This window comes from Protopterus annectens, chromosome 1.part2 (genome assembly GCF_019279795.1).
Source record: "Protopterus annectens isolate FY-2018-M chromosome 1.part2, PAN1.0, whole genome shotgun sequence".
Lineage (NCBI taxonomy): Eukaryota > Metazoa > Chordata > Ceratodontiformes > Protopteridae > Protopterus > Protopterus annectens.
Window position 1 is genome coordinate 975,532,384 of NC_056727.1, and position 22,714 is coordinate 975,555,097.

General features: G+C 41.0%; 1 protein-coding gene across 2 annotated transcripts in view; it reads right to left on the reverse strand.

Moving 5' to 3' along the window:
- Nucleotides 1-22,714, reverse strand: part of KIAA1522 (KIAA1522 ortholog) — a 1,150,531-nt gene that overhangs the window by 182,137 nt on the left and 945,680 nt on the right. For both annotated transcript variants that reach the window (XM_044059935.1, XM_044059936.1), the window contains exon 3: nucleotides 7,117-7,172. In XM_044059935.1, the coding sequence (XP_043915870.1) occupies nucleotides 7,117-7,172 (56 nt within the window). The remainder of the gene's footprint in view (nucleotides 1-7,116; nucleotides 7,173-22,714) is intronic.

A 22,714-nucleotide genomic window follows, 5' to 3' on the forward strand; every position in this document is an offset into this window, starting at 1 on the left:
CCATTATTTTGGCTTTGTCCATATTTCTTGCGCCAAGAAGTTGAGAGGTATGCTACCCAGCATTCCTGCTAAATGCTTTTTATCTGTTCATTGTTTTTGATGACTTCAAACTTCTGCCTTTTCTCCGTTTTAGATCTTCTGTTGCTTTCCTCATACTCCTCCTTCTTCTAATCTTCGCTTTCCTCATACTTCTTCTTCTAATCTTCCTCTCTCCAACCCTTGAGTTTTGTCTTCTGGTTTTCTTCCACATCTTTCTGCCATCCCTTCCTATCCCTTCTACTCCCCTTGACTTTTCCTCTTCTCTCCATCGACATCCTTGGTCAGGCTTTGCTCCCACCTCCCTACACACCTGCTCTACTCAGCCTTTTTACATTCTTCACAGAAACTTGTACATACTGTGTTCATAAACTGCCCTTTTCTACAACATCGACAGCAGTTCTGTGTTTCAACATTATTTTACTATGTCATTACTATATGCTGTTTCACACATACTTTAAGTACGACTGTTTGTATACTTTATTGCTTTACATGACACAGAGTTATGTCATTTTTTTCATTAGTTTTGCTTCACTGAAGTTTTTATCAGGACTCCAGTGTAAATGTACTCTACCCAGATAGACCTCCCAGTCAAACAAAAACAAACTGACAGTCACTGTAGCCTGGGACTGTGGAAGGTGCAAGTACAGTTGTGTACACTTACCATAAATGTAGATATTCGAGTGTATTCACTGTTGCAGTCATTACATTTGGGTAATCTGCTGGCAGGTTGCCCTCAGTTGGCCTGATTAACAAAGTCTTGGGTACTGTGTAGGCTGCTGTCCCTTCTTCCATGACGTCAGGTCGTCAGGGGTATAAAACATGCAGCCGACATCCTTACATCAGTTTTTCTTGACCCAGATGTCAGGTGCCACCCAAATGGGGATATATATATATATATATATATATATATATAAGAATATAAAACACAAAAAATATACCTCCAAACAAAAGCAAATACACCAAAAAGGCTTTTAAGCATAGTAAAAGAAAGGAGAGGTACAGTAAGAGAAAAAACAGGGGGCTGGAGGGTGGGTAACCAAGACTGCAACAGTGAATACACTCAAACATCTACATTTATGGTAAGTGTACACAACTGTACTATGTTCTTCGTGTTTCACTGTTGCAGTCATTACATTTGGGTAGAATCCCAAAGCTATGGTTGGGAGGATGGATTTATACAGCATTAGGAGCAGCTATAAGGCCCTGCAGGACAGCAGTGGCAAAGCCAGCTCTGGATTTAGAGAAGAGAGGTAAATGGTAATGCTTGGTGAACGTATGAACCGAGCTCCAGGTAGCAGCTTCTAGAATGTCTCTGGTAGGAACCCCTCTGAGAAATGCTGCAGAAGTAGATGCAGCCCTGGTGGAATGAGATCTGATCCCCTTGGGGACTGGTTTATCATGGTGCATATAGCAGAAACGAATACAATGGCTTATCCATTTTGAAATGGTCTACTTTGAAATAGCCTTTCCCTCTGCCCCTGCAGCAAATGCCACAAGCAATTGTTCTGATTTTCTTAGAGATTTTGTCCTGTTTAAGTAGAATCTTAGTTGTCTGTGTACATCCCAATGAATGCAGAATCCACTCACCCTTGTTCTGTGGGTTTGGGAAGAAAGTTGGCAGATGAATGGTCTGATTAAGGGCCACACTAGATACCACTTTAGGCATAAAGGATGGATTGGTCCTGAGGGCCACCCTGTCCGGGTAAAAAATAATGAAAGGCTCCACTGCCATGAGAGCCTGTAGTTCTGAAATCCTTCTAGCTGAAGTGACTGCTAAAAGAAAAGCTGTTTTCCAAGAGAGAAATTTTAGGTCCGCAGTAGCAGCTGGCTCAAAAGGAGGTAAAGTGAGTTTTTCCAAAACAAAATTGAGGTCCCATGCAGGAGTTGGTGCTCTCCTGGGAGGTCTTAAATTTCTGGCCCCTCTGAGGTACTGCTTTAGTAGAGTATGAGAAAAAAGGGGAGGGTCTTTGTTGTAATGAGCTGAAACGGCAGAGGCATGGATTTTTATGAAAGAAAAAGATAGGCCCTTGTGAAGCATCTCAGTTAAGTATTGCAGAATCTGAGGAATATTAGGCATTGCTGTGCTTATTCCTTGTGATTGGTTCCAAGCACAGAATCTTTTCCATTTATCGGCATAAGATTTTCTAGTACTAGGCCTTCTAGCCTCCAAAATGACATCCATCACAGGTTTACTAAGAGATGTAACTGGTGAAATTAGTTGATTAGCCATGCTGCAATATTCAAAGTTTGGAGGTGAGCGTGCAGAATTTGATAGTTCTGCTGAGACAGTAGGTAAGGTGTCTGAGGCAGGTACCATGGAGGAAGAATCTTCATATTGCGCAGGAGCAGGTACCAGTTTTGGCGAGGCCAGTCTGGAGCTATCAGAATCATTTTGTTTTTTCTTGTCTGACTTTTAGTAAGACCTTGGAGACCAGAGGCAGAGGGGGAAAGGCATATAGACTGATAGGTTTTTCCAGCTGAAGAATAGAGCATCCACTTTCCAAACTTTTTTGTGATGAGTTCTTGTGCAGAATTTGTCCAACTGATAGATTTTGTTTTGCCTCATCCCAAAACTATGTCTGGGCTCCCCCATTTGCGTGCCAACATGCTGAAGATTTGTGGAGCCAGTTTCCATTCGTGTGGGTCCATAAGATTTCTGCTTAGTTCGTCTGCCAGAGTATTTTGCTTTCCTGGCAGGAAGTGAGCTTGTAGATGTATTTGATAAGTCAAGGTTGTGTTCCACAATGTCATGGCTACTCTGCAAAGGGGGTAGGAATGTGTACCCCCCTACTTGTTTATGTACCACATGACTGTGGTGTTCTGTCTTTATCAATAGTTGTCTTGGATAAAGATAGTCCTTGAAAGCTGTCATAGCATTCTGTACAGCTAGCATCTCTTTCTGATTGATATGTAGGTGCATTTGATTTGGGCTTCATTGGCCCTGAATGCATCTCCCTGCCAGATGTGCCCCCCCCCCCCAAGCTTAGTCTGATGCGTCTGTAGTCAGGGTTTGGTCGGCAGGGGGGTGGAATGAATGACAGTCCCTTGTTTTGGTGGCAGGCCTCTGCCCACCATAGGAACTCTAGTTGCAGACAAGGAATGAGAGGAATCATTGTTTCCAGGCTGTGACAATGTTGTCTCCACAAGCTTTTTAGGTACCATTGAAGTTTCCTCATATGCAGTCTTGCATATGGAATTAGAAGAATGCAGGAGGCCATGAACCCCAAGGCCTGCAGAATTTGTCTTGCAGATAGCTGGGTTTTTGTCGCCACCCATTTGAAGTAAGTCATCAATTGAATTTGTTTTTCTGGCGTGAGGTAAGCCATCTGGGCAGTTGTATTCAAGCTTGTACCCAGGAATGTAATTTGAGAGGGTACCAATTGTGATTTATTTTAGTTTATGGTGTACCCTAGATAAGTTAGAAGCCTTTTTACAAAGGCCAGATGTTTTAGAAGAGTGACCTTGTTTTCTGCCTGAATTAAACAATCGTCCAGGTATGGATAAATGTGAATATTTCTTTGCCTGCAAGAAGCAATTACTGGTGCCAGGCACTTTGTGAAGACCCTGGGTGCAGTAGATAAGCCAAAGGGCAGTGCAGAGAACTGGTAATGCAAACAGCCTTCTTTGAAGTGGAGGTATCTTCTGCAAGATTCCCTGATTGTGATATGCAGGTATGCCTCTTAAGTCTAGAGTTACCAACCAGGCATCCTTGCCTATCACAGGCAGTAACTGTTGAAGAGTCAGCATCTTGAATTTTGGAATGTCCAGAAATGTATTTAGAATGGATAAATCCAGAACTGGATGCCATGATTTGTCTTTTCTGGGTACCAGGAAAAGTCTTGAATAAAAACCTTGTCCCTTTTCCTTTTCTGGTACTGGTTGAATAGCCCCCATATTCATGAGGGACATAACTTGTTTCTGGTCCTCTGCCCACTGATTTGGAGGCAGATCTGGCCATCCATTTGGTATTGGCAATGTGTGGAAATGAAATCTGTATCCCAGGGATATTATATTTAAAACCCATTTGTCCTGGGTAATCAGTTGCCAGTTTCATGCAGGAAATGTCAGTTTTCCTCCCAAAGGGGCGGCCGGAAGATAAGTGCTTGCTGATAGCAGTGGAAAGTCATTGAGACTGTTTACCATAGGAAGGTGCCTTGTTGCTTCCAGATTTGGAGGTGGAGTCACCCTATTGCTTTGTTCTAAAAGTCCCTTGTGACTGAAACCTGGAGCCTTTGGAATGTCTGGGTTTGACCTGAGTGGCTCTAGTGGGTACTGGAAAGAACCAGTTTTGAGTAGGCCCAGTGCCTGCTAAACCTGGGTGGCTGCACTTTTAGGAAATCTTTCACAGTTTGCATAGATTTAGCTTCATCTTCCATCTTTTTCAAAACTTCTTCAGCCTTATTGCCAAATAATCTGTCCTGATGTAAAGGAGCATCCAACAGTTTTGCTTTAACATGGTCAGGCAGACTTTGTTCCTTGAGAAAAGCATGCCTCATCACAGCTCCAGTTACAGCAGCCCTGCAAGATGCCTCCAATTAATCAAAACCACATTGCAAAGCATGTTTTCCAACTTGTTCAGCTGAATGCAATAAATCCTGCAACTCTATTTTCCACAGTCAGAAATAAACATCATTTTCTGTTCAAGTAGTCCCATAATATGCTGTTGAAATTTAAGCATATGAAATTGACAGTTTAAAGCCCTTATTGCCAAGGTTGCAGACATGTAAACCTTCTTACCCCATCTATCCAGCGCCCTGGAATCGCTATCAGAAGGGGTAGGATTTTTAGCAAAAGAAGCCTTAATGCCCTTGGGACCTTGAGAAATGGTTTCAGGGTCAGCAGAAGGGTTTTTAAAAAGGAATTTGTGGGAGTCAGGAACCCTGTAATATCTGTCTGGCTTACTAGGAGCCGGAGGCAGGGAAATCAGGAGTCATACTGGACTCTGAGAAAACATCATCAACAATGTCTAGAACAGGAGGTATAACCAAAGGCCTATGCTGAGGAAGAAGAAGAAAATCCCCAAGTCTCTCTTTAGATTCTGAGAAATCCTGACTCTCCCAGTGAAAGTGTTCCCTTAAGATATGCAAAGTTTCTCCAAATGAAAAATCCTCAGGAGGGGAAGCAGAAGGGATGGAGTCTTCTGCATCAGAGTCCTCATAAGTAGGTATAGATAATTCCTGATCAGAAGAGGAATCAGAAGAAAAAGAAACCTGATCTGAAGACAATGCCTTGCCTAGGCCTCTTAGCAGGAGGGGGATGGGTACCCCTGATCAAGGTAATTAAATCCTCAGCCATTTTGATCATTTGTTTTTTAGGCATTGGGGCCTGTACACATGGCACTTGTGTCAGTTTTTTTAGACACAGAAGTAGTTTTTGGCCTTAACTTTGAAGATGGCATTGGTTTAATATACAAATCTTTAGGCCTGAACATACCCTCAGAAGCCGGTGCCTGCTCAGTGGCTCTGGGCCCATCCAAGGTAGAGACATCCGCGGGTTCAATACTTAAAGTATCTCGCGGCATACCGGACTCTGAATGGGTCTCAGTAAAGGCCTGTGAATCAAATGTAGCAGGTATCAGGGGCTGCAGAAGTGCCTCACTGAGTACTGGCGACTGGCTTAGGAGAAGCTTTGTTGTCAGTTTTGGACCTCGAAGGTCTGTCTTTTTCTTTGAATTTTTTAGGTATTCCGGTAGTCGGATTGCTAACAGACGACATTTCTGGATAGTTAACTCTTGAACCAAAATATTTAGAAGCAAAAATATACTGATGTTTAATAGTGAGTTGATTAAATTTAGCATAAAACCGACAGCAAGGCACGTTGTGGTCAGGGCCTAGGCAAGGAATACAGTACAAATGAAAATCCTTATGAGGTATTTGCTTCCCACAAGTACTACAATTATTAACTTTTACTGACATCGGAAAGGAGCACGAAAAAGTTTCCCCAACGGGCTACTTAGCTTTTAGTTGAAGACACTGGTTCTGAAACTCGAAACGAAAATTTCAGGAGTCGGCTGACCGGCACTTGCGAACTGCTTCTGCTTTGGACTCCGCGCGACAAGAAAGACTGATGGAATGACGTCAGCTGCATGTTTTATACCCCTGACGACCTGACGTCATGGAAGAAGGGACAGCAACCGATGCAGGACCCAAGACTTTGTTAATCAGGCCGACTGAGGGCAACCTGCCAGCAGATTACCCAAATGTAATGACTGCAACAGTGAAATACAAAGAACATTATGCACTTTAAGCAACTGTATTTACTTAATTGTTTTAAATTTTTTAGCCTTTACCACTTTTGTCACTTAGCCCTCCCACTGTCCCTCTGATGCCTTTATTTTCTCTGTGCCACATCCCGTTAATGCTCCACATTAAGTAGCTGAGGTTTGTAACATCTTGTAATACATTCCAAACCTCAGTAGCTTACAGTAATCTTGTGTCAGATGATGAAGGCAAAACTGAGGTGTTGACTGGTTATCAAATTCTGCGAATTTATTTTCTTCTTAGAAACTTCTCCCCATTTTTATGGCATTCAGCAATCACAGTGCTTTCTATTCTACACTGGGACCAAAGATCTGTAATGATCTGAGATGCTGTGCTGTAAATGATATATACACAACCCCTGATGAACACCTGTATAATGTGATGCCTTGTATAGAAGCTACAAACATCTACACCAGGAAGAAAGACTTGACTAAAATAACCATGTTGAATCATATACTATACATATAATTCACTGTAACTGCTTTATTTGAGCCAAACCTGATGGAAGTACCTAGCAAAAGTTTAACAACAAATTAGTAAAGTACCTCTGTTCACACTAGTTATTCAGCCAGAGTATTGTATTCCAACACAATGGGGCTAATTCAAAGCTGTGCTCACCATTTTAGGTTGTGTACCAGATGAAGTAATGTATGAAACAGTTTGGGCGTTAAATCAAGTAGCTGTTTACCCATAATGTCAGTGATCATTTATTTGCAATGGCATTTTTTGTACATGTTAAGCAGAACATAGGCTTCACTAAAAAAGATGTACAAGGATCAATCCAACTGGAACAGACTTACTATGTTCCCAGACGTACCTGCACACTTGTATCATCAGGGACATCAATACCATGCCGGACAAGCTTCTGTTTCTCTACAATAAAGGAATAAGAAAAACATCAGATGAATGTTATACATTATGCATGCATACATATATATATAGAGAGGGAAGCATAGCAACAGGGCAGAACAGCAACTGACCAACTAATGTACTCTGATAAATGATATGCACAGGAAAAATACTGCACACTGACATACAAGCAGTGCTTTTTAATTGAGACATTCAAAGGTGTGGTTCTCTTGAGACAACTTTTGGCATAATAGCACACAATATTTTAGAATACTGCAACATCTGTACTGATTCAGTTCTCTATTTTACAAGGAAATAGTCTGTACAGAAACATTCATTTTATTTTCTACAACTGCTGCATGTAAGGAACAATTAAGATCCTTTCCACGTCCTTGTATGTTTCCTTGTAACAGAAGAAATGATTCCATACTGACATTACAACTGTAAAACTCAGGAGGGAGAAGCTGGAAGTAATGGTTTATCTGTCCTAACACCACTCAGAAAAGAAGGCTGGCACCAGGCCAACCTTCCTAGGCGAGAGGCTCAGTTTTCTTCTCATCGACAATACTAGCTTTTATCCATCGTGTCAGCACTGCTGGCTCCTTTTATATTGATTGGGCATCAGATCCACCCATACTCCCTCCACTTTCCTATATCTACTTACACTGTCAACAAAGGGCTGCTGCTAAACACATTTTATTTTTAGAACCAGTTCCCTCAGGATGGCTCTACTGAAATAAAATGTTTCATCTTCTTCTAGAATTATCTGTCAGTGTTCAGCTTTAAAGTAAAAGGGATGAAAGCACAGTGATGTCTAGTGACTTACCCAAAGGCAAACAATGTTTCTGTACAGTGAATCACATTACTTCACATCTGCTACACTTAAAATCTTAAAATGCTGAATCAAAAAAAAAAAACTTTTGAGTGTCTAAACCTGAAAGAGAAGATAAAAACAAAGGTCTAACAAGCCATATTCAGGCAGTTATTCCATACACTTCCTAAATTTAAAAACTGAAACTTACTGAAAAAGCCAAATTCAAAATATTTATAAAGTGAACAAACATCAGTTGATGAAAATTAACTTTAAAAATTAGATGCTGCTGAGACTTTAAACGAGACAGAAGACCAGATCATTACTTGTTCTTGTCGCCCTCCTGTCAGTCCCCCAGTTCCTGACCAACTGCAAGTCGCACTGTATCTAGATAGGTACCATTACTGATGCATTTAATATTTTCTTCCCTAGATGTGTGCTGTGCGTTTGGCACTAAATGTCCTCATCCTTCTGCCAAAACAAGTCCTTCAGCCACTATGTCACATCTCTTCCATTTTTAGGTGTATAGTAGTATCACCAGCACAGGCATTATTTTGGAAAACATCACTGTCTAAGAGAAGTACAACAGCTTTTTTAATGGCTGCTCTGAAACAGGATGTGCTGGACACAGAACTACACCTAGAATACAATAAAACAGTCAAGCAACCCCTTTTGCACATCTGGTCTCTGCCATTTAGTGTCTTTATCTCATCATAGTGGCTGTGTTGATATGAAATGGTAGTGCATGAACCTTTCATGATAATTACTCTTCATTATAAAATGAAATACAGAAAATCATTTTACACAAAAAAGCCTGATGCTGTCAGACTGTACCAATGTTTTTACTTTTAGAGAAGATTTTTTTTTTAGCATGTCCAGAAAAGAAACACAGCAATGATCTTTTTTTTACTGCAAGTGCATCTAAGAAATCCCCTCAGCTCAGTGATCGTATGACTGTCAGCAAAAGACTGACTGCCAGCAAAAGACAGAATGCATAGACACGCTTACAAGATGCCATGTGGAAAGAAGTAGAATTTTATTCCACAATGGCTGTGTGATCAGAAAACAATACTCTCCAAGTCTCATGTTAGTGCCCTATCGCTTGCAACATTTTTGATTTTCTGGTAAATCACCGAGGGTTACAGTCAGTTGTTGTTTGTCTTTTTCCCAGTAAGGGGTCGCCACAGCGGAACTCCCATCCGCTAATGACTGGCAGTAGATTTTTATGAAATGCCGAGGTGCCAGCTCGATGCCCAACCTTCAACGAAGGCACGCCCATTTACGCACGCATGTCTTTCGAACACTACCCAACCGCAGGGAGGACATGCAGACTCCACACACAAGGCACTACCAGGCCAAGCAGAGAATCGAATGGGAGAACCTCTTGCTGTGAGGTAATAACGCTACCGCTGTACCATCGTGGCAACAGTCAGTAATGCCAGATATTTTGAGTTTCATACTCCCGATTGCTTAGAAAATGCACACTGATTCAAATCCTTTTGTTCTATTAACTTTATAAGTAGTTGAGTAATTTTAAAAACTGTCACTTTCGGCTTTTGTCCCTCATTATTTTTGTCTTTGTTCAGAATTGGGAAAAAATTTTCAGAGACATGCTCTGCCTCGATTCCACTGTTAAATTCTATCACGTCAGCATGCCACTAGATTAAATTTTTGTTCTAGCAGTACTGAATGTTAAAACAGACTGCCAAGCAATCAGATTTATTACTCATTTCTAGAAACAAGTATACACAGCTTTGGATCTGTCTGTTTCAAGATAGTGGACAAATCAACTCTTCTGACAAGACAGAAACAATGTAAAGAAAACAGACCTGCACAGAGATGATTCTCCAATTAAAGTCTTTCAAAAGAAAATCTGTAAACGAACAAAGGTTCTACAGATTCCTTGACAGCAAGTATGAATACTCCAGAAACTATTAAAGTGCTACTAAATACGCAAATCATGCTGTAACATTAGAAGAAGTCAAATGCACACAAATGAACAGATGTAGTCAGACTGAGCAGTGATTTTTGTCTGTCAGTGTAGATTAAGGCTATGAGCTGTTAAAACTACTTCCTGTAGTCCAGGGTTTGATTCCCTCAGCCTCCATTTGCCTACTGTATGACACTGAGCAAGGTATTTAACCAAAGCGTACTCTGGGTTAATTGGAAAATTGGGCTATGCTCCTCAGTGGTCTCCCAATCCGTATGCTTATAACTACCTGTGAAACTATAAACTCAGAGAGATTAAACTTTGGGGTGGCACTAGCTTGGCCATGTCACATGACCACAGGACACTCAGAATGTAGGCCTGTAAAACATGTGCATATTGCTTATATAAATTACATATGAACTCGGATCAGCATTTAACAGCACCTCTCAATTGTCAGTCACTGTAAATGTTATTCCGTAGGGCTCCATTTGCATCAAATGAGCAGATTTGTTTAATTAGCGTTCACTACTATTCAAAAACAAAAACTCGCTGTTAATAACAGAGGCTCAAGTGGCTACATGAACCTAAATAACTTACCTGAAATAACTGTACCGATATGCATTTTATATTCAGGAATTCATTACTTGAGTGTATGGACAAATGACAGCTATTCAATGAAAATATTTACTTCTGTCATGTCAGAAAAGGTTTTATATGTAGCCAACGGAAACGGTCAACATTTCATGACAAAGAAAAATGTGTACTAAGTTACATTTTCTCTCTTTTTTAGGCAGGACTTGCTGGGAGAGGGCTGAAGTCACACTATCAGTGACTGATGAACTGACAGTTTTTTCTTTTCATCATCCATTCCCTTTTTTCCATTTTTCTACATGGGGTTGGGAGTGTCATGTCAAATGCTGCCATCTCTCTCGATTCAGTGGTACTCTGCTATCTTCTTTGACTGTCATGCCTAATTGCTGCAGGTCTTTTCTCACATAATCCATCTGTCCCCTAGCTAGGCATCTTTTGCTTTTTTCCTCTCTTTCCCAAATCATTTCCACTAAACCATCTGCTATCCTGCACATGTGGACAGAACCACCATAACTTACTCATTCAAGTGGCTGCTTTGTCATCATCTTTGATGTCTTCATTCCTTTGTTTGTCCCAGAGTTTGCATCCAACTTTCCATTCATTCACTTCATCTCAAACTTCCTCAACTGCTTTGCTTTCACTGCCCAGACATGTGCATCATAAAAGAAGCACAAGTCACACCACTGTTTTGCACATATTTTTCAGCTTCTTTGACATTCTTCTATCACATTTTACCCCTGACATACTGTGTCAGCTGGCTGCAGCAGCTCTGATTCTCTCCTCATACAAATTTCCCTTCTCCTCAACCACCCCTCCCATATACTTGAAGCCATTAACTATTCCACTATTTTCCCTTCTATCTCAGTTTTCAGTTTCTTCTGACTCTCCCATTTGACATGATGATTGACTTGCTTGTACCCCAGTTTCATTCCATGTGCCTTCAGTTTTGCATTCCAGTTCATGATCATTTCCTGCAGTTCCTGCTCAGTGTCTGCTTGCAATGCCACATCATCTGCATACAGCAGCTTTGTTAATTTGAATCTCCAAACTTTTTGCTAATGTAGTACATCAACAGTAAGAAGAGACCCCCACTGGGAACCACACTGTGAATCTGAACACTTTTCATACTTGTGTCACTGGGTCCTTGTACAAAGACTGCAGTAATTCATCCAATCTTTCTAGGACTTCAAACCATCACACTGCTCAAATCAGCTTTATTGGGATCTTGTCATATATGTTTGCTCCAAGTCTAAGAATGCCCAGTTGGACACTCAGCATCTCCATCTTCTTCACTCTCTGTCTCACTACAAACATTGGGTTACTTTGTGCTGCATTCTGATCTCAGAGTCTGAATATCTCTTTTTCTATCTACTACTCTGTATATTCATTTATCAATCACACTCTTCAGCACTTTCATGCAGTGCAACAGCTTGATACATCTGTAATGCTAACAGTTTTATTTTTAGATGACTTTACACAGGTGTGTATGGAAAATGGTGTTGGGATACTGTTCTCTAAAAGTGGGTTGTAGCATGGGTTTCCTTTAAGGCCTGGGAAAGCAGAGCATGCTAGGCATAGTACAGAAGTGGAATGTGAGTGAAGAAGCTCTTATTACCAAAAGTGAGCGTAGGATATTAGTTTAGTGGTGCATTCTGTGAGTCCTTCTATGTGGAAAATTCTGGTCCAGTAGCATTTTTGCTACAGACTTATTCACGGAGGAATTCTAGGACTTCCTTCTGTTATATTTGAGAAGAAAAAACTTCAGGTTTTTAATTTTTTTTTGGGGGGGGGGGGGGGCTATGGCAACTGGAGGAATTCCTTTTGAAGAAATAGAAAATGATCAGAATTTGCCCAATTGGAGTGTGATAAATGGGAGTTTGGAAGACAGACAATGTGGTTGCAAGCCCTGGTCAAAACTACTGAAGAAAACATAAGCTACACCACTGTCCAGCACAAAACTGCCACTACAATTTCATTTCATGTATGTCACTCATATAGTCATTGTCCTGTAATTTATCCGTCTCAAAGGTTGCCTGCACATCACTGAGCCATACCTCTGCTCTCACCCCTCCTGTTAATTTCTGACTCTGCATAACTGTACTATTCCTCTACTTACTGTTCACTCTTCTGGCTTCCCTATCCCTTTAAACCATCCCCTTCACACACTGTTTCTTACTTACTTGCAAAAGTAGAGCAACTGCTTTTACAGCCATTACTTACGACTGCATTGATTGTTTTTGCAGGCAGCAACGATCTGGTCCAGCCCACTCCATTTGCCCTTGCTACGCTCGGGCTCACTCTGCTCTTCTACTCCTACTCCCAATCCCCCCACCCACCCCACTACACACAATCTTATCTCTAGCTAGACACTTCATTCAATTACAACCAACCAATGCAACCACTTCTCCACAAACTCCACATCCATATACAATCACTTCTTCACAATCCCCTCCTGAACTGATCACTCAATTTCCTCCCACTCTTACTCTAGACAAACACCCAATAAGACTCGAGTCAACAATTTCACAACCTAACTAAATTTTACTATTATCTACATCTATAAACATCAATGTCTCCACACCACAACAAATACATAAAAACTTGTTTTCCTACACACCATCGCCTTGACTGTATTAATATTAACGAATTACCTAACTTCATACCACAACCATATATCAAACACTTACACATCTCCCACACACTACCCCATAACTCTGAAACAGATCCCAAACTCTATAACACCACACACTGTGGATACTTTCACTGTAAGTATATACAACAATCATTCAAGTTACACTTCTCTTTCAAAAGTAACAAACTCCTAGCAAAACTCACACATTTAGTCACAAATCTATCATCTCACTTACATTTCTGTTGTGATATACACCCAAACCCTGGCCCTAATTCCAACTTACAGCAAACCACAAACCATCCCTCAGCCCACACTCATACACCAATATACATCTCCAGCAGAAATGATGATCTCATACTAATCAACATGAACCTTAAAAGCATTCTCATCAAGATACATGACCTACACACTAGACTAGGACTGCTCCTGACATTGCTGTCCTAACTGAAACCTGGCTGAAATCCAGTACTAACAACAATGTAATCCTACCTACAGGTTACAATATACATAGGTTGGACAGAGCAAACAAATGTGGATGGGGAGTAGCCATTCTCTACAAATCACACCTCAAGCTAGGACGTTTAGACCCAGGCAATCAAACTTTTAACAGTGCTGAAATACTATTAACTAAACTTGAAATAAACCCTAAAAAATACCTCACCATCATAGGGATGTATATTCCACCAGGCAACAACACTGCAACAATTGAAAACTTACTTCACTATATATCCCTAGTGTTCCCACAGAACACCATAATACTGGGTGACAATAATGCTGACTGGAACACATGTAAATCCAGTAACCCCACAAACTACATTAACCTTCACGGTTTCACACAGGTTATACACACCCCAACTAGAACAGACAAAACCATCAAAAGACAATCTACCCTGGATTAGATATTAACCAATAAAAACACATCAACCTTTACTTCCTGTCCGTCTCCCAGACAGTATAAGCGACCATTTCCAGATATACCTTCTCAGAAAACACATTCATCCCTCCAGAAACACCACCTTTAGGCAAATTCAGAACAAGAAAGGCCTTAACCCTCAAATATTTAACTCACTCTTACATGAGTGCAGTTGGACCCCATTGAAAACACTACCCCTAAACAATGCAGTAGAATACATTCCTTAATATTCTAAACAAAGTAGCCCCACTTAGAAGTATAAGAACCAAAGCAAACTATGCACCATGGCGAATAAAAGAAACTGAAAACTTACTGAAACAAAGCCTGGATACAATGACACCAACAAAATCCAAGCCAACCTTGAATGCTACCATATGCTTAGAAATAAAGCTAAAGCTCAGATAAAATGGGACAGGAAACATTTCTACTGTGACATTCAAACAAAGCAACAAAATAATCTACATAAATTCTGGTCCACCCTAATAAAATTCTTGCAACCTGGTCAACGATCAACAACATTCCCATCAGTGGCTAACATTCAGAATATTACAGCTACACAATGTAATTCATTCTTCACTACCTCAATACTTTCTCTTTCCAAAAAACCCTGCAACTCCCCTCTGACTATCCTTACTCCTCCTAAAGAAACTAAGGATACTTTCGACTTTAAGCCCATCTAAATTAACACCATAAAAAATACTTGATAAACTTAAACTAACTCCCCTTGCAGCAGACAATTTACCTTTTGTATTCAGCAGATAGTACTGCTTACCCCAGCTCCATTCTGATTAATCTCTGTTTCAGAGCACTATATCCCACACCTCTGGGAAATATCTTGCATCACTCCACTGCATAAAGGAGAGTACTCTGCTGAGCGCTCTAACTACAGACCCACAGCAATCATATCCCCACTTGCCAAAATTCTAGAAAAATTGCATACTCACACACATCTTTGGCACTATCTCCTAACAACCTCTTAACTGATACACAGCATGGTATCTGCCCTAACCACAGTGCAACTGTCCTTCTAAACTTAACAAATACTATAAACCAACATAGAAATGACTGCAAAAGTGTATCATCCACTTTCTTAGACCTCTCCAAAGCATTTGACACCATACCTCACCAGAAACCCCTCACAAAGCTAGCCTGTCTCCAACTTAGCCACTCATCCCTAGCCTTGCTTCTTAACTAACTGATCACCAACAAGCTGTCAAAGGTAGCATGATCTCTCATCTCTCTTACCCGTTTCCATGGAAGTCCCTTAGGGCTCAATCCTGGATCCCCTTATCTTCATTATTTTTACCAATAAACTACACACAGCTACCCATCTTGCCAACATTGTGCAATATGCAGATGATTCTATGCTCATTTGTGCTGCCCCAACCCAACATCTCCAAGTAAAAACACGTCTTCTCAGCAGTAGAATCTTGGCCATCTGAAGCACAACTATTACTTAAAAATAAAACTAAATTCACGCTGTTCCATCCCGGTAAATCCCTCAACTCTCCTACATCATTTCAAATATACTCATGAGACAATACTATCACATCAACATCAGAAGCATTAAATAATTACTGTCTTACGGTTATCCAGTGTCCAATACTAAAAAATCTACAGAAATACATTAGTAAAATAAAATAAAAAAATAAATAAAATAAATTTGTTTACCAGTGTGATACACTAACCCCAGCTGACCTTTTGCATGTATTGTCATGATGAAATAATTCACAATGAAGCAAAGAGAACACAGAGGCAGTAAGCTGTACATATCAAAAGTAGAACATAAAGCATCAATATACAACAAAACTGTACAGTAGCAACAATGACAAAAATACAGATTTTACAATTTACATGTTTATATTTCAGGTTTACATTATCATGGAAGTGCTGTGGGATAATGACAATCAGGGCAGGAAATGGTGGGAGAATTAGAAGGCAGTATCCAGAGGTAAAGCACTGAATGTACCACAGAGAAACATCGGAAGCATTAAAGAATTCCTGTGTTACGGTTATCCAGTGTCCAATACTAAAAAATTCTACAGAAATGCATTTGTTCAGAGCTACTTATCTTATCAACTGCAACCTTATCACAAGTTTACAAGGCTTTAAGCCTAACTGTGGCTTAGCTAATGACCTAAAGGATGTTAAGAGTGTGATTTCATGACTAATTAGATCATGGCAAAAGTGTCGGATCACTCTTTTTGGTGCACTGCAAAACATCTAACACCATTAATCATATAGTGCTCCTTGCGACACAATGTCTCAGGCCTTATTCTTAATCAAAAGCTATCTGGAAGAAGGATGGACTGCTGATATCTAGCAGTTACTGCCAATTACTGCTGGAATACTTTGGGGCTCTGAATTAAGGGCCATTTGGCAACTTCCAATATGCCAGTAATGCCATGGTCCTTCCTACGTCTAATACAATTACCATGGGGAATACTGACCTACAATCCAGCTTTGATTTACTGCAGTTATGGCTTCTATGGGATTTTATCTTAATACTCTCAAGATCAAAATTTTGTTTTCTAGCAAGAGTTAAAATCACTCTCCTTCTAACGTTACTGTCAATCCAAAAGCAGTTCTAAAAGGGACAAGTCATTCTCTCTCTCAATGTGCTAGATTATCTGCCGTTAATACGTATTTACTCCATTCACTTTTGTATTCCGTGAACCTTTTAACTAACCTATAGTCTCTACCACTCCATAAGTGAGATTGTTTTTATGACACAGTAAATACAGTTGCTGCAGGTAATTAATGATGAATGTGCCACTGCTTAGCCCTGAGTAGTTTCAGGTGGTTTAAGTTTAACCAACAACTCTCCCTAATTTAGTTGATATTTGCTGATATGCTAGCACAGTCCCAAGTGTTTTGCTATGACTAACATAGTAGTGCGGTGTAACACACACAAATTATATGTTCTATTCGGCAGACGGTACAAATCCCTAACACAAAGTAAAGTTAGGAAGATTCCCACTGTTCAGTACATGCTGACATTTTATTTTTCATATGATGAATGGCAAACATGCAGCATTTTAAAATGTCTCTGGAAACCAATGTACTCTTAAAAAAATCCACAAATGAACATCTTGTACTGTAGTACTTAGAGATGTGACATTCTGCTTTGCATTTTATCACACTGAACATCCACTGCACTATTTTATGGAAAAAGCTATTCATAAAAATCCAAGCTGTGACATTCTGCTTTTCAGTTTATTACAGACGAGCAGCATACTGTATTTTAAAACATTTTTGGAATTCAATAACTGACAATATATAGCTGAATTTAAAAAAGACAATACACAGTTAGCAACACCATGCTAATGTGTGTTCACAGCCAATATTCCAAGTACTCAAAGAAAGGAAGCATACCCCTCAACCGCTTAGCACAAGAAATCCAGACAAAGCTAAAGGCCCAAAAAGAGGGGCACATTTTAAATACTGCTCTTATAAACTTAGAAAATTGTAAGAATAAAAGGTGTTGGGTTAGCAGTAAATTTACGATGGATATGAAGTCTGAACCTCAAACATTTGTCATTATTTAGTGACTTCAATCCTCACTGATTTGCTAGAATACCAACATTTTGAGAGAAACAGATGAAAAATATTAGGCAAAAATCTGGACCGTTGAAAGGTATGGAAGGGAGGGAATTCTACTCTAGAGCTGTGACATTTTGAATTGCACTTAATGGTAACAGTAATATATATCATCTTAAAATTAATTCATAATGCAGTACTTGGCACTGTACCATTAAAAAAAATCACAAGCATGGTCATTGAGAAACAACATGGCAACCATTTCCTTTTCATCTTTGTAGTATAGGACACACCTTTATCAAATGCAGCATACATGGTTAAACAGCACTATTCTGTGACAAATTGCTATTCTGAAATATCCAAACTGAGACATCTCACTTTACTTGTTGTTATTATGACCAAGCAACACATAGCATTTTAAGTGTCTACGGAAACCAATACTTGACAGTGCAGTACTGAATTAAAAAAAGATGGAGTTCACTAGGGAGGACTAAAATTTGTACAGGTGAGAGAGTTATTCAAGCTCATGTTTCCCAAAGGCTTGTTTTTTCTCAGGCAGAAAGATGGCAAGATACTGCAGTCTCTAGGACCTCTTCCACACCAAAGGGCCACTGTACTAGTCTGCTCCAAGATGTCTGGTCAGGCTCTCATTCACTTTATTTATCTGGGGGCTAGTGGATAGCATTAGTTGCCTTTAAAACAGAGAAAGTACAGTTGTGTACACTTACCATAAATGTAGATGTTCAAGTGTATTCACTGTTGCAGTCCTTACAAAATGGGTTATCTGGCTCCCAGTAGCCCACAGTCGGCCAGAATACCAAAGCCTTGGTATACGACGTCGGCTGCTTTCGGCCGTAAACCTGACGACAGGATGTCAGGTATAAAGGAAGGTAGCCGACACCATTTCCTCAGCTGTTCTTGCCATAACTGTCAGGAGCCCCCAAAGAAGACTAGATCAGGAAAAGAAAATCCCTGGAAACATACCATCCACAAAATAAACAGGTAGTGTGTGCCTTAGGAAAAAAGGGGGATGGAGGGGGGGACCCAGGACTGCAACAGTGAATACACTCGAACATCTACATTTATCGTAAGTGTACACAACTGTACTATGTTCATCGTGCTTCACTGTTGTAGTCCTTACAAAATGTGTTGATTCCCAAAGCATAAAGGGTGGAGGAAAACCACTATTTAAGGGTTGGTAAGGATGCCCTGCAACACTGCAGTGGTAAAACCAGCCCTGGATTTAGAAAACAAAGGTATACTGTAAAGCTTTGTGAAAGTGTGAACAGAAGTCCAAGTAGCTGCTTCCAGGTAGCTGCTTCCAGGATGTCTTTAGTAGGTACACCTCTCAAAAAAGCTGCTGAGGTGGAAGTTGCTCTAGAATGGGTCCTGATACTCTCTGGAGGAATCTTGCCATGCTGTAAGTAGCAAAAGTGAATACAATGGGCAATCCATTTAGAAATGGTCTGTTCAGAAATAGCTTTGCCCTGAGCTCCAGATGCAAAACTGACCAACAATTGGTCAGACTACCGAAAGGTTTTAGTCCTGTCCAGGTAAAATCAAAGCTATGTACATCAATGGAGTACAGAAGTCTTTCTCCTCTATTCTGAGGTTTAGGAAAGAAGGTAGGCAGGTGGACAGATTGGTTAAGAGTCAAACTAGAAGCCACCTGAGACATAAAGGAAGGATTGGTTCGAAAGGAAACCCTATCCACATGGAAGATGAGAAAAGGCTCTACTGCCATTAAGACCTGTAGCTCAAACTCTTCTAGCTGAAGTAATGGCCAAGAGAAAGGCAGTTTTCCAGGAAAGAAACTTTAAATCTGCAGAGGCAGCTGGTTCAAAAGGAGGCAGTGTAAGTTTCTCAAGCACAAAATTAAGTTCCCAAGCAGGAGTATGTGCCCTTCTGGGAGGTTTTAAATTGCTAACCCCCCTGAGGAACTGCTTCAAAGGATGTGAGAAGATGGGTTGTTCCAAGGAACAATAAGCAGAAATCGCTGAGGCATGAATCTTGATTGAAGAAAAGGAAAGTCCACCATTAAGCAAGCCTGCAAGGTAATCAAGAATAAGGGGAAGAGATGGTTGAGAAGAGTCTTCCCCTTTGGTTTGCATCCAAATACGGAATCTTTTCCATTTGTCTGTGTAAGATTTCCTAGTGCTAGGCCTCCTGGCCTCACGAAGAACCTTAACCACCTGTTGAGATAGATTTATACTACAAGTCAGGCCGCCAAATGCAGTCTGAAGATGAGGATGTAGAAATGTTCCCTTTTCCTGAACCAAGAGATCTGGTATCAGAGGAAGATGCCAAGGCTGAGACTGGGCGATACTGAGAAGCAGAGGATACCAGTGCTGTCTGAGCTAGTCTGGAGCTATGATAACGGCCCTTGTTTTCTTTGTCACTTGTCTTCAACAGCACTCTGGGAAGAAGAGGCAGAGGAGGGAAGGCATAAATTGAAAGCTGAGTCCAGGGGAAGGACAGAGCATCCACTCTCCAGGCTTTGTCATGATGTTCCCTGGTGACAAAGGTTGGAAGATGATGATTGTTCGGAGATGAGAAGAGATCCACCTGGGGAGAAACCCAATGCTGAATGATGCGACAGAAGATGGTTTTGTTCAGTTGCCACTCTTGCGGATCCAGGACATGCCTGCTCCACTGATCTGCCAAGGTGTTGAGCCTTCCTGGAAGAAACTCAGCTATCAGATGTAGGCCCATGGAAGCTGCTATGGACCACAGAATCATGCTTTGTCTGCACAGGGAGTAAGAGTGAGTTCCTCCCTGCTTGTTGATGTACCACATGACTGTGGTGTTATCTGTCCTGACTACAAGAGTTCCACCAGAGAGAAGATGCTTGAAAGCCAGCAAGGCCTGCTGGACTGCTATCAATTCCTTCAGATTTATGTGCAGGTGAATATGTTAGTAGCTCCAAGTCCCCTGTACGCACCTGCCATCTAGATGTGCTCCCCAAGCAAAGTCCGAGGCATCTGTGGTGACAGCCATGCTTGCAGGAGGTGGTCGAAAAGGCAGGCCTTTGTTCTATGAACAGGCTGCCGCCCACCAAAGAAACTCTGTCTGCAGACAGGGAATCAGAGGAAGTATGAAGTCTAAATCTTGTGTGTGTTGATACCAAAGTTTCTTGAGGTACCACTGTATTTTCCTCATATGCAGTTGGCATATGGAATCATCAGAACACATGAAGCCATGAATCCCAGGGCTTGCAGGAATTGCCTTGCAGAGAGATGGGGAGATGGGTCATGCTTGCCAAATCCTTGAAGTAAGTCGAAAGCTGCATTTGTTTCTCTTGAGGGAGGAATACCATCTGGGCGGCTGTGTTCAGACTCGCTCCTAGGAATACAATTCTCCCTGGTGGGTACCAATCTTGACTTCCTTTCATTCAGAGTGTAGCCCAAAGAGGTGAGAAGGTTCACAAAGTCCAAATCCTTTAAAAGTTGTTCTGGAGAGTTTGCTTAAATGAGGCAATCATCCAAGTAAGGGCAATGACCGGAGATGGGCATTTTGTAAAAACTCTGGGAGCAGTAGATAAGCCAAAGGGCAGTGCAGAGAATTGCTAGTGTCGCTTTCCAGCTCTGAAACGAAGGTACGGCCTGCAACTTTCTCGTATTGGGATGTGCAGATAAGCTTCTTTGAGATCTAAAGTCACAAGCCAGGCTGAAGAGTAAGCATTTTGAATTTGAGAATCACCAGAAAGGGGTGCCAGGTGCCTCCTTTTTTGGGAACCAGAAAAAGTTTTGAGTAGAAACCCTGGCCTAGCTGAAGTAAAGGAACTTGCTCTATTGCTCCAAGATTCAGCAAGGAAGAAATTTGCTTTTCTGCTTCTGCCCTTTGATTTGGGGGAATATCTGGGTATCCTTGGTGAACAGAGAAAGTAAGAAAAAAAAACTTGTAGCCCTGGTATACTATTTTGAGTACCCATTTGTTGTCTGTGATGCTGGACAAAACGTCTGCAAAATTGGCCAACCTTCACCCCAAATGCAACCCTGGGCCAGCAGGGGGGAGGGCTGAGTCAAAGAGAATGCTTACTTTGGGAAGGTTGCTTAGAACTCCCAGATTTTGAAGAGGAAGCATGCCATTGCTTAGTCTTTTGAGGAGTAAAGGTCTGTCCCCTAGAAGACCTCTAACCCCTAGATCTAGTGCGCCCCTGTTTACTAGGATTAGGAAAAGTCCAATTCTTAGAAGGGTAATGCCTACTAAAACGAGGAGGCTGAACTTGCAGAAAATCTTTAACAGTTTGCATAGATTTGGCTTTATCCGCCAATTTTTTCAACACCTCTTCTGCTTTGTTACCAAAAAGATTGTCCTTATGCAAAGGTACATCCAAGTAACTTAGATTTAACAGGCTCAGAAAGGGGCTGTTCCCTGAATCAAGCATGTCTTCTGATAACAGATCCAGTGGCTGCTGCCCTGCAAGACGCCTCCAAATCGTCAAAACCACAGTGAAAATGTTTAGTCACAAGAGTGGCAGAATTCAATAACTCTTGCATGTCCTTACTCTCTGCCAGGGAAGGAACACTAGCAATTTTTGCCTTAATACCTCCAATGTATGCTGCTGAAACTTAAGCATATGAAAAAGACAAGTAACAGACCTAATAGCAAGGGATGGCAGCGGTATAAACCTTTTTACACCCTAGATTCTCTGTCAGAGGGAACAGGATTTTTTGCAACAGTAGCCTTAACACCTTTAGGACCCTGAGAAACAGTCTCTGGATCAGAAGTAGGATTCCTAAAAAGAAATTGATGAGAATCAGGAACTCTATAACACCTGCGAGGTTTCCTGCAGGAGGAACAGAATTAGGAATCAAAGAATCTTCCATGAAAACATCATCAACTACTTTCAACACCGGAGGGATAGATTCTTCTGCATCAGAATCCTCAAAACCAGAATAAAGATGAGAGTCTTCCTCTTCATCAGCAGAATTGCTGGAAACATCAGAACCTGAGGGATTAGAGGGGAGGCCAGTGCCTGTTTTTGAGTAAATATGTGGCTGGAAGGTCTGCTAGAAAGCTGGAAGGACTGAGGAGCCCTAGCCACAGTGGTAGTCTGAACCGAGGTCATTGGTCTGGTCTCAGAAACCAGGTCCTGCTTAGCGGCTCCGGACCCATTGAAAGTAGTGACTGGCGGAGGGTCAGAAGA